This window comes from Vicugna pacos, chromosome 34 (genome assembly GCF_048564905.1).
Source record: "Vicugna pacos chromosome 34, VicPac4, whole genome shotgun sequence".
Classification (NCBI taxonomy): domain Eukaryota; kingdom Metazoa; phylum Chordata; class Mammalia; order Artiodactyla; family Camelidae; genus Vicugna; species Vicugna pacos.
Genome location: NC_133020.1, coordinates 20,183,409 through 20,195,842, shown reverse-complemented (window position 1 = coordinate 20,195,842; position 12,434 = coordinate 20,183,409). Strand labels below are relative to the sequence as shown.

The 12,434-nt window shown below is 39.5% G+C and overlaps 1 protein-coding gene across 8 annotated transcripts in view; it reads left to right on the top strand.

Moving 5' to 3' along the window:
- The window catches only part of TULP3 (TUB like protein 3), a 35,658-nt gene that overhangs the window by 4,403 nt on the left and 18,821 nt on the right, over positions 1-12,434 (top strand). For 3 of the 8 annotated variants that reach the window (XM_072954855.1, XM_072954857.1, XM_072954861.1), the window contains exon 2: positions 12,246-12,300. In XM_072954855.1, coding sequence (XP_072810956.1) covers positions 12,246-12,300 — 55 coding nt within the window. Of the gene's footprint in view, positions 1-8,603; positions 8,742-12,245; positions 12,301-12,434 lie in introns of all 8 variants that reach the window. The other 5 variants (XM_072954859.1, XM_072954863.1, XM_072954856.1 and 2 more) reach the window with 3 other exon arrangements.

Below are 12,434 nucleotides of genomic sequence, written 5' to 3'. Positions count from 1 at the left end.
GCTTCAGTTAAGCTAGTTCCAGACTGTGGTGGTTGTTCACATAGAAGGCGGTTGCGCCTAGAGTATTCACAGCCGTCCTCAGATGAGGAAGGGTAGGTGTCTACGGGGTCTTCTCTGGCAGTTCTAATTTGATCGTTATGTGTCTTTTCCCAGAAGCAGTGTTTCGTTCCAGCTGGATGTGCTCTTGGGTCTCAGTGCATGTGACAGTACGGCCTTCCAACATTGACATTTGGGATTTGGGCAAGGTGAATCTATTTGTCAGTTGACTTAGAGGAAATTACTTTACTAATAGCTATCGACTCAGCTACCTGACACCATAATCAGTTCGGGCACAATGAAATCTGAGGACGCTTTTCCAGTCTTTATACTGTGATCAACTGCTCCCAAGGGCTTCTTCAAAATCCATTCACTGACTTGGAATTCTGCTACCTAAAAATACCAGTGAATGGCATTTTGACCAAAAGATTCTTGGCAGACTTACTGAAGTACCATAGTAATGAAATTCCAGACTTTCTGCCGACCACGTGAGTATGTGTGGTTAGTGGTGCCCTTCTGCACGCTGAGGGGGTGCAAGTGAGATTTGTGATGGAGTTCTCGCTCTTTCACTTGTCAGCTGTCTGACCTGGAGCAGGCAGCTTCATCTGAGTCTGATACTCTGTAAAATGGGATTGTAGGTTTGTTGAGAGAATTAGATGAGGTGATAGGTAAGTATTCAATGTACTTCCTGGCACATAGTAGTTATTTACTAAATGGAACTGTAGTGCACCTTAATACGTTTGACAACGTATTAAGGTTTCAATATCAATAAAAAATCAGATTTCTGAAGATTTATTTAATACAAGGATAATTTTAGAAATGTTTAGGTTTCCAGCATTAGAAAGGCTATGACGCTCAGCCATAAAAACCGACAACATAATGCCATTTACAGCAACATGGATGCTCCTGGAAAATGTCATTCTAAGTGAAGTAAGCCAGAAAGAGAAAGAAAAATACCATATGAGATCGCTCATATGTGGAATCTAAAAAACAAAAACAAACAAACAAAAACAAAGCATAAATACAGGACAGAAATAGACTCATGGACAGAGAATACAGACTTGTGGTTACCAGAGGGGTAGAGGGTGGGAAGGGATAGACTGGGATTTCAAAATTGTAGAATAGATAAACAAGATTACACTGTATAGCACAGGGAAATATACACAAAATGTTATGATAAATCACAGAGAAAAAAATGTGACAATGAGTGTGTATATGTCCATGAATGACTGAAAAATTGTGCTGAACACTGGAATTTGACACAACACTGTAAAATGATTATAAATCAATAAAAAATGTTAAAAAAAAAAAAGAAAGGAGAAAGATCATGAAATTACAGGCAGCAAAATAATTCATCTACCTGAAGTAAAAATCATGAAGGTTGGAAAGGTGGATGGTAGTGGAGTGATAAGATTTGAAGCTAGAGAGACAACAGAAAGCCAGTTCATGTTGAGTTCATGTAGTTCATGGATTAAAAAAAAGAAAGGCTATGACGAAGTTTTTAAAAGGTGATAATATCATGGTGAAATTATTAAAGTCTTGTCAGTGAAGACAAGATCAAGGTAATAAATTTGTTTGTAGTATTTAAAAGGTTGTAATGTAGAGCAAAAAATCTTAAAGCAGTAGTTGCACGTGTTAAGTGCTGACTTGGCTAAATCTCACTTAATCCTCACAGTAACCGTGTGATTTAATGCTCACTTTATGGATTAAATGTCATTATCCTCATGTCATAGCTGAGGTCAAGTTGTGTTTGGAGTCACTCTAACTGCACACCCGTGCTTCTCTAAGTGGGCAATTTGACCCTTTTGTTTGATCTTCACCAGGGGTCAGCAAACCTTTTCTGTAGAAAGCGAAATGCTAAGTATTTTCTGTTTTGTGGGCCACATGGTCTCTGTCCCACCTGTGCAGCTTCCACGGGGATTACGTACATGAATGAGCAGTAAATGGGAGAGCATGTTGTTTCAATAAGGCTTTATTTATAGACACTGAAATTTGAATTTGAAACAACTTTGCGTATCATGAAATAATAATACTCTGATTTTTATAACCTTTTAAAAATAAACCATTCTCAGCTCACAAGCAACATAGAAATAGACAGTTGGCCAAATTTGACCGATAAGTTGTGGTTTGCAGATCCCTATGCTAAGTCACAAGATGAGAATATTTATCCTAGCCAATCATAATTATTCACATTATGAATATTATTATAAGAGAGAAATGGGGTTGTTATGTTAAAATAGAGCCAGTTATGATAGTGTATAGAATGCAAAATTAATTTTCAGGATAAAACTTGAGATTCTTAAGATACAGTATTCCGTCAATGGTCTTTGGGCTATACCTCCTTCCTTTCCCCATGAAATCACTCTCTGGCTGTTAGAGGCACTTTGATGGAACTAGTGCCTGCACAAATCCGCATAAATGTCAGTGAGCCAATAATAGATAGTTAGAATTTAAAGGTTACTTATATGTTCGTTAAGTTGGAGGGAAGTTGTGATTGGTGATCGGTCCTGTGAAATCACGCACGTGAGACCATGTGGGAGATGGGGAGTTCTCCCATTCCTCTGTCCTTGCCTCTGTGATTTTCAGCGGCTCTGGTAAGTACTGGTTACGTTTACAAGTTTATAATTAGTAATACTCGTTTACTCTTGAAAATGTCTGGTTTGGAAAAGAAGTTTTTTGACAGCCTGCCTTTGAGGTAACTTGTTAACAGTGTGTGTACATCTGTCTGGAGTTCTGTGCCTGTAGACAGCACAGGCATCTTCCCCCTCCCACCCCTTAGAAAAATACATGTGATATTTATATACTGAAAAATACAACATATATCCTGAACCTTATTTAAATAACTATATTGAGATATAATTTACATACCAGAAAATATATCTGTTTCAAGTATGCAATTCAGTAGTTCTTAGCATACTTGCAGAGTTTTACAACTATCATTGAAATCTAATCTTAGAACATTCCCGTCACACCCCCACCCCAACTAAAGAAACCTGCCCATTTACAGTCATTCCTTGTCCCCCTCCCCTGCTCCCAGTCTGCTTTCTGCCTCTATAGACTTGCCTGTTCTGGACACTTCATGTAAGTGGAATTATATGATACATGGTATTTTGTGACTGACAGAATGTTTTTGAGGTTCGTTCATGTTGTATGTGGCACATATCAGTACTTCATTCCTTCTTACTGCTGGGTAGTCTCTTATGTGGCTTTACCACATTTTGTTTATCCGTTCATTTATTGATGGACATTTGAGTTGTTTCCACTTTTTGGCTATTATGAACAATGCTGCTGTGAACGTTCATGTCAAGTCTGTGTGTGAACATATATTTTCACTTCTCTTTCATATACGTCCATGTGGAGTTGTTGGGTCATGCGGTAACTCCGTTTTACAGCTTGAGGGAGGGCTGTCAGAGTGTTTTCCAGAATGGCTACAGCATTTTAGATTCCCACCAGCAATGTATGAGGGTTCCAGTTTCTCTACGTTCTCACCAATACTTGTTACTGTCTTTAAATTTATTTTTTAATTTTATCATTATTTTTAATGGAGGGACTGGGGATGGAACACAGGACCTCGTGCCTGCTAAGCACGTGCTTTACCGCTGAGGCCCACCCGTCGCCTGTCTCTCTGTAATTACCGCTGTCCTAGTGGGTGTGAAACAGCGTTCCACTGTGGTTTTGATTTGTGTGTGATTATGAATAATGTTAAGCATTTTTTGTTTATTGATCACTCCTGTATCTTTAGAGAAACATCTGTTCATTAATTTTGCCCATTTTTAATTGGGCTATTTGTCTTTTTATTACTTAGTTGTAAGGTTACTCTGTTCTGGATGCAAGTCCCTTTCAGATGAATGATTTGCAGTTCCTATCAATATGAAGTGTGGAAAAATGTCAGGATTATTTTGGAAAATCTGGGCTGTGGAGTCACTGTTTTTAGTGGAGCATGACTTGAATTAGTAGGCAGCACGGTATTATTAAAAATGAGAGAACAGTTACACTGTAAAGAGCTGCTGGTTATGCCTGTAACTTTCCTCTCTCAGTGGTCACTTGGCTTTTATTTCATGTATTAATTTTTAATGTACAGATTTAAAATTTTTTGTAGTAAGATTTGTTCCTCTTTTTCTTGATGATTTCTCGGCTTTGTGTCTTACACTGAAACATTTTTCCATAGTTCGTATTATAAAAATCTTAGCCTTTATTTTTTCAAACTTTTTATGTTTAGTTCTTTAACATTGTGTTAAAATACACATAACATTAAACTTATCATCTTAATCATTTTTAAGTTTGCCATTCAGTGGTTATTAAAGATTCATTGTTGTGCAGCCATCACCACCATCCATCCTTATAACTCTTTTTCATCCTGTAAAATTGAAATTCTGTTCTTACTAAATAACTCTCATTCTCTCCTCCCTCCAGCCTCTGGCAACCATCATTATACTTTCTATGATTTTGACTATTCTAAGTACCTCATGTAAGTGGAATCATACAGTATTTCTCTTTTTGTGACTGGCTTATTTCCCTTAGCATAATGTCCTCAAGTTTCATTGATGTTGTAGCATGATGCAGAATTTCCTTCCTTTTTAAGGCTGAAACAATATTCCATTGTGTGTATACCACAGTTTGATCATCCATTACATTTGTTGGTGGACACCGGGGCTGCTTCCACTCTTTAACTGCTGTGCATGAGGCTGCTGTGAACGTGGGTGTATGCGTGTCTCTTCCAGAGCCTGCTCTCAGTTCTTTCGGGTGTACGCCAGGAGGTGGAGTTGCTGTGTCGTATGGTAATTCTGTTCTTAATTTTTTGAGAAATACTATTTTCCACAGCAGCTCTACCATTTTACATTCCCACAGATACATAAGGGTTTCTGTTTCTCTACGTCCTTGTCAATACTTGCTGTTTTCCAGTTTGGGGTTTTTTTTTTTTGGTAGTAGCCGTTCTAATGAGTGTAAGGAGGCATCTCATTGTAGTTGTGATTTGCGTTTCCCTGTTGGTTAGTGATGTTGAGCATCTTCTCATGTGCGTTTTGGCTATTCCTGTATCTTCTTTGGAGAAATGTTTGTTCAAGTCCTTCCTCATTTTTGAATTGGATTGCTTGTTTTTGCTTTTTGTCATTGAGTTGCAGATTGTTTGTTGTTTGTTGCAGAGTTCCCTGTATCTTCTGGGTGTTAATCCCTTAGCAGATACATGATTTGAAAATATTTTCTCCTGTTCTGTGGGTTGCATTTTACTCTGCAGTTTCTTTTGATGTACAAAATTTTTAAATTTTCTTGAATCCATTTTGTCTATTTTTTTCTTTTGTTACCTGTGCCTCTGGTGTCACAGCCAAGAAATCATTGGTGAATCCAGTGTCATGAAGCTTTTGTCTTATGTTTTCTTCTAAGGGTTTTATTGTTTTGGGTCTTATTCTTAAGTCCTTGATCCATTTTGAGTTAATTTTTGTAGAGGCATACCTTGGAGATTGCAGGTTTGGTTCCAGACCACTGTAATAAAGCAAGTATTTTAACGTGAGTCACATGAATTGTTGGTTTCTCAGTGCGTATGAAGGTTATGTTTATACTATACTGTAGTCTGTTTAGTGTGCAGTAGCATTGTGTTTAAAAAACAATGTATATACCTTAATTGAAAAGTACTTAATGCTAAAAAATGCTAACCATCATCTGACCTTGTCACAAACCTTCAATTTGTAAAAATCACCATAAAACGAGGTATGCCTGTATGTGGTGTGGGGTGAGGGTCCGGCGTTATCCTTTGGCTTGTGGAGATCCAGTTTTCCCAGCACCATTTGTTGTAAAGACCGTCCTTTCCCTGAGTGGTCTTGGCACCCTTGTCAAAAATCACTTGTCCCTGTATGCAGGGGTTTATTCTGGACTCTCTGTTTTATGCCATTGGTCTGTATGTCTGTTTTTATGCCAGCATCACACTGTTTTGATTACTGTACCTTTGTAGTAATTTTTGAAATCAGAAAATGTGAGTCCTCCAGTTTTGTTGGTTTTCAGGATTGTTTTGGTTCTTCAAGGTTCTTGGAGATTTCATGTGAATTTTATGATGGGTTTTTCTCTTTGCAAAAAAGCATCATTGAGAAATATGAAGTCTTCCAATCTGTGACTGTGATGAGATGATTTCATTTATTTATGTCTTCTTTCATTTCTTTCAGCAGTCTTTTGTAGTTTTCTTTGTACAAGTCTTTCATCTCCTTGGATTAATTAGTTCCTAAGTATTTTATTCTTTTTGATGTTATTGTAAGTGGAGTCGTTCTTGTAATTCCTTTTCAGATTGTTCATTGTGTGTCGAAATGCAGCTGATTTTGTTGTTGTTGACGACTTTGTATCCTTCTGCACTGCTAAATTCTTTTATTAGGTCTAACAGCTTTTTTGTATGAGTCTTTAGGGTGTTCTACATACAAGTTGATATAATCTGCAAAGAGAGATAATTTTACTTCTTCCCTTCCAGCTTGGATGCATTTAGATATTTTTCTTGCTTAATTGCCGTGGCTGGAACTTCCAGCACTGTGTGGAAAAGGAGTGGTGAAAGCGGACTTCCTTGTCTTGCTCCTGCTCTGAGAGGAAATGCTTTCTTTTTTTCACCATTGAATATGGTGTTTGCTGTTGGTTTTCCATACTTGGCTTTTAGTACATGGGGACAGTTTCCTTCTATTCCTCTGTTGTTGTGTGTTTTTATCAGGAAAGGGTATTGGATTTTGTCAGATGCTTTTTCTGCGTCAGTTGAGATGACCATGTTGGATTTTTCCTTCATTTTGTTGATGTATACCTGTTACTTTGGGGAAGAAGGATGACACAAAGGGAAGGAACATGGACTATGGTGTGAGACATATTTGCACAAATTCACTTTTGTTTTTTCCAATTCAGATAACCTTAAGCTTGGCTCAGTGAGTTGCTTCCTCTCCTGGGCCACACTTTTTCAACAGTAAAATGAAGGGAACATCACCAACCTCCCAAGGTTCACATTAAGAGTAAATAAAATTTGTGTGTGTAAAACCTCAGCACTCTCCCCAGCGAATAATGGACCCTTTCTCTTTCTCTTCACCCCGTGGCACAGGGCTGTTACTGTTGTGTTTTGGTGGTGGTGGTTAGGCTTTTGTTTTACCTGGATGAGTGGTAGTCAAGAGTGGAACCAAGGAGTTTTCAGGAAAACAGGAGGAGAGCGTTTCAATAAGGAGCTAGTGATTATTCTTGTCACTTTCTCAGAAACGTCAAGCAGGCGCGAAGAATGAAAATAAGCAGTGGTTTTTGGTGATCAGAGGTCTTTATTGAGTATTTCATTGTGATAAGGTGGTAAAGCCAAATAGTGTTGAGAAGGGAGATGTAGTTGAAATGGTGCCGGTGAGCATTGATTATCCTTGACGTGTTCAGTGACGGTGGGAAGTGGAGGTCAGTTCGCAGCTTTATAAATAGAAAAGGTCTAGGAAGGTCTGTTTTTTAGAATGATTGCGAGCTGAAGAAAGAAGCCGCTAGAGATGGAGAGGCTGAGGGTACAGGAGCAAGTTCATGACTGTCATGCTGAGGTCTGGGCAGGGGCTTACCAGCTGTTTGTGTACCTTCTTCTGTGGAATGATTGTTGAAATCTTTTGTCCAATTTTAAATTGGGTTGTATTCTTAGTAATAGGTAAGGAAGAGTTCTTTCAGTTAAGTTTTCCATTGGGATATGTATTTGCAAATATTTTTTCCTCGTCTGTGGCTTGCCTTTTAATTTTAATAACAGTGTCTTTTGCAGAACGAAAGCTTTTTGTTTCGAAGTCTGGTTTGTTGATTTTTATTGACTTTTTTAAGTATGTGAATTAGAAAGTCATAATCAAACCTACAGGTTTTCTTCTAGAAGGTGGCAGTTAAATCTCAAGCATGAATAACTGACTAGATTGACAAATAAAAGATTCCATTATTTTTATAGCTGTTGTCTTGAGGTAAACCTTCTTTTTTCCTTCATCTTTCCTGTAATAACATCTTTCCAGTAATTCTTTGTTACATATAGTGCATTTATTTCTGATAGGGTGAGTTGAACCAAACTTTTATAAATTGTATTTATTATAACTTCAAGGAGGCAGCTAATTACTAAAGCTGTACAATTATGAGGTCCTCTAACTAAAATGAGTGAGTCGCCTTCTAAGTTGTCCTCTTCATCAATCCACATTGACATTTATTGAATTCATTTCATAAAATAGGGTAAGCCTTTCCTTCTCCTTTGTTTCTTAACTGTAACTGATTTCTGAGACTGAAAAGTCCCATTTGTCATGTTGTGAAGCAGTATTATAGTCAGAAAAGGAAGCGTTTCCTCAGATTACTATTAGGAGAGCCACGGGCTGCTCACAGCCTGCATTTTTCAAGTCCTGTCCTGCTACTTCTCTCGTGAGGCTGGCGTTTGCTCCCTCTGGTTCCATAGAAGGAGCCTGCGTAGCCTCCTGCATCTCCGGCGGAACTGCAGCCCAGTGCTGATGGCAGCACCCTCGCCGTCTGGCCCCGAGCAGGGTGCAGCGGAGAGCATCCCTGACTGCACAGCAGCAGTGGATTCTGTGTTACGGCAGCTAGAAAAATACATCCTTTTTTTTTTTTTGCAGGCTGATAGAACTTGACAGGACTGTTGAAAATGTAGAATAATCATGGAATCTAGCAGGTCATTGATACATTATTAAATGTATCAACTTAAATTATTTGGCAGTGTGGTCTGTTAGGTACAGCTCCAGGCCAGCAGTCAGGTGAGTAATGCTTTAAAGTGGGCCCTACATTTCTCAGGTATTTGATCTTGGGCAAATTTCTTTATTGTTTCATATCATTGCCATTCCTTAGAAATGCTGTGTGTGTAATTTAGGTGCTAGAATAAAGGGCATGTAGATTTTTAAGAATACTCAGTCCGTGACTGTGAAATAGATATTTAGCAAAATGTCTGCTTTCTTTTCTCCTCGAATTTCTTATTTTGAAAAAATGTGAATGTGCCAGAAAGTTGTGAGAGAAGTGCACCTGGATTCATCGCTTGTTAACAGTACTTTTAGTATCTCTCTTAGAACATCTTTTTTGTTAGAGAAGCTGTCAGGAATTTAGGAGGACTTCCGTCCGGCCTTCACCAAGCTTTGCCTAGTGTTAACGTCTTGCATAAGCTTAGTACGGTTGTCTGAACAGCAAGTTAATACTGGTTCGGGACTGTTACCTAATCCACAGGCCTAGTTTGAATTTTGCCCGTTTTCCCACTAATGTCCCTCTTCTCGTCCAGCATCCAAATCCAGGATCCTGTAGCACACGCAGTTTTCAAGTCTCTGTAGTGTTCCCCAACCTACAATTTCTTAATCTGCCTTTGGCTTTCCTGGCCTTGACACTGTGGAAGAATACTGGCCAGTTATTTTGCAGACTGTCCCTCACTGTGGGTTTGTCTGGTGTTTCACCACAGTTAAATCCAGATCATGCGTTTTTGGCCAGAATCCACAGGTGTGGTGCCAGGCCTCCCAAGCCTTCTCATTTCCGGAGGAACACGGTGCTGCTGGGTCTTGTGACTGGCGATGCCAGCCTCGATCATGCAGTCAGGGCGCTGTCTTCCAGGCTTCTCCACCGTGAAGTGGCTGTTTTCCCGTTGTAGGCAGTGCTGTCCTGTGGGCAGATAGTCTGAGACTGTGCATGTTCTCAGCACACTTTGACCTGCCAGTTTTAGAGTCCTTTGATGGTTCTCGCTTGCAACAGTTATTACTGCGGTATTTCCTAATGGTGATTTTCTGTTTCTGTTATTCTTTCCATCTTTATTCATTGGATTTTTTTTTTCTGAAAGGAAGAGCTGTTCTTTCTTCCTCATTCATTCATTCATTCATTTATTTGTAATCATTATGGACTCCTGGATACGCAGAGAAGAGTGGCTCCCCCATGCTTACTGCCTGTCCCCAGTCTCGCACTGTGTCTACCCCACACCCCCCGGAAGGGCACCCTCCTGCGTGACCACAGTGCTGTTACCTCGCACGGGACACTTGCCTTAGTTCTCTCAGCTGGAGCTCCCGGCCACATCTCAGTGCACCTGGGATAGTCTTTACTGTGTGTATGTTTTGGTTCAGAATTCAATGATTATGTGCCATGTTTGGTTTCCAGAAATCTCTTTAATTTCTTCTATTTTAACCTAGAACAGTTCTGTAGCCTTTTTGTGGGGGGAGGGTCTTTCTTGATATTGATGTTTTTGGAAAGTCCGGACAGCTGACCTGCAGAATTTCCCCCTGAATAGATGCAGGCTACACGCTGTCAGCCAGACCGCCACATACATCGTGTCATGCTCCCCCAGGGCCTCACGCCGGGGGAGCCTGCTGTCGGCTCTCCTTCCGTGGCTGCTGTGGCCTGTCACTTGGTTAAGGCGACGTCTGCCAGGTTTCTTCACTGTCAAGTTACCTTTTCCTCTTTGTAATTAATATAATATGTGGGGAGATACTTGAGATTGTGCTGAATATCCTGTTTCACTCAGTGATTATCCATCAATGTCTCTTGCAAAAGTCAGTTATTAATCTGGTAGTTATAAAATGGTGATGTTCTGTTTCATCATTCATTCTGTATTTATTTAGCTGGCATTATTCTGTAAAGAAAATCTTTGTTGTGACTTTTATTTCTTTGTGTATTTATTTATTTAGAATCAGTATGGATTCATGTATTCCCTTTTTAATGACAGCTTTATGAGATACGGCTCATACATCATGCAGTTCACCCATTTAAAGTATGCACGCTTGTTTTGCTTATTGGTACATTTACAAAGATGTGCAGCCGTCACCACGATCAATTTTTAGGACATTTTCATCATCTCAAAGCTACTTTATACCTTGTAGCTATCATCCCTCAACTCCATTCCCCAGCCCTAAACAGTCACTAATTTGCACACCCAGATGGGGGCCACAGAGTCAAGGTGAAAGGTTTAACACGTCTGACATTGCTGTTCGTCTTTTTGTCCCTCTTTGGAGCTAGGGAAAAAACGAGATGATTTATTTAACACTCGCTGTTGTTATTTTTAAACATAAAGTTTATAAAGAATTAATAGAGGGCACTGTCAGACTCAGGATGTGCTTCTGCGTCTGTGTCTAAGGGGTTATGAGACGTGCTTCCAGGTTCGCGCAGGCAGGAAGAGTCTTGGAATAGTGTACAAATTCCAAGTTGCTATGCATTATAAAAATGCATAAAACTGCCCAAAATGTAGAAATGTCGTGGTCAGCCATTAAAGCATAGAAAGGTGCTTTTGGTGTGTTTACCCCAAGTGCAGAAAAAGCCATGCTTCTCTGTAGCTGTGGAGTTTGTCTTCTTAAATAAGGCCTTGTGTTTGTAGTTTCTTTCTGGCAATAAACTCCTGGTAAAAATTTATAATACACATAATTGGAAACCACTTCTGCCTTGTTTTGTCCTTTATTCTTTCTAAAAATGCTGAGAATCACAAAATCTTAAATTAGGAAATTGTCAGAAATATAAAATGCTTCAGATGGTTTAAAAGCATTTCGAAGGGTTTGGCTTATCAGTTGAAGACAGTAATTTGGTTCCATTTTTGTTGTTGATTTCTTCCATCAAGTGAATCTGTCTCCTGATGGTATTAAATCTTATCTGTTCATCCACACTTAAAGTCTCCTATGATGACTGGCATAATGTTTTATTAATGGCAAACTTGAAGAGTAAATTAAATGACTTGCTGAATCTTAAGGAAATCAGTGGCCATAGTAGGGTGCACTACACTGTCTAATTTTCTCTCTCTCAGAATTTGCTCCAAAAGAAAAGTAAAATATATTTTATTTTTAGTTGAAATTCAGACTCTGGAAGAGGTGCTAAGGTCTGTTTCTGCTGTTTAACCTTATGTGTGGCTCTCCAGGTCTGTTTCTTCATCTTCAAAGTGGGAAAAAGAATAGTACCTAATTCGTAGCATTGTTTTGAAGAATAAATAAAATAGTACATTTGAAATATTTATCACTGTGTCTGAGATATAGTGAGTACTCAGTGTGTGATTTTAAAGAGAAAAAAATCCCTGCGTGCATGGGGACCTGTGTTCTACATCTTTTTCTTCTTTTTTGGGTATTTCAGCCTCAGGTCCCCTGTGGAGTAAGTGTGGTGTTAGGACGGCAGGTCCCCATCTAGGAACTGATGCTTCCCCCAGGGCAGAATTAATTGGTTCCAAACAGCCCGAAGGATAGATGCATGGGAAAGCTGAGATTGACATAGTTTGAAAGGATTTCCTCTTTACATGCTGTCTTTTCTTATTTTTTAAGCAGTGCCTGTGAGGATGCGACCACGAAGCTTCGGCAGCTGAAACTGGATAACCAGGTGAGCGGTCTCTTCCGGGAGACGTGGACAGCGTGCTGCCCCTGATGCCGCTGCTCTTGGCTCCGAAGCCTTGGCCGAGTCGGGGGCAGGGCGGGAAGGAGAAGGCTCTGGCGTGAGGCAGTAAGCAGTGTCTG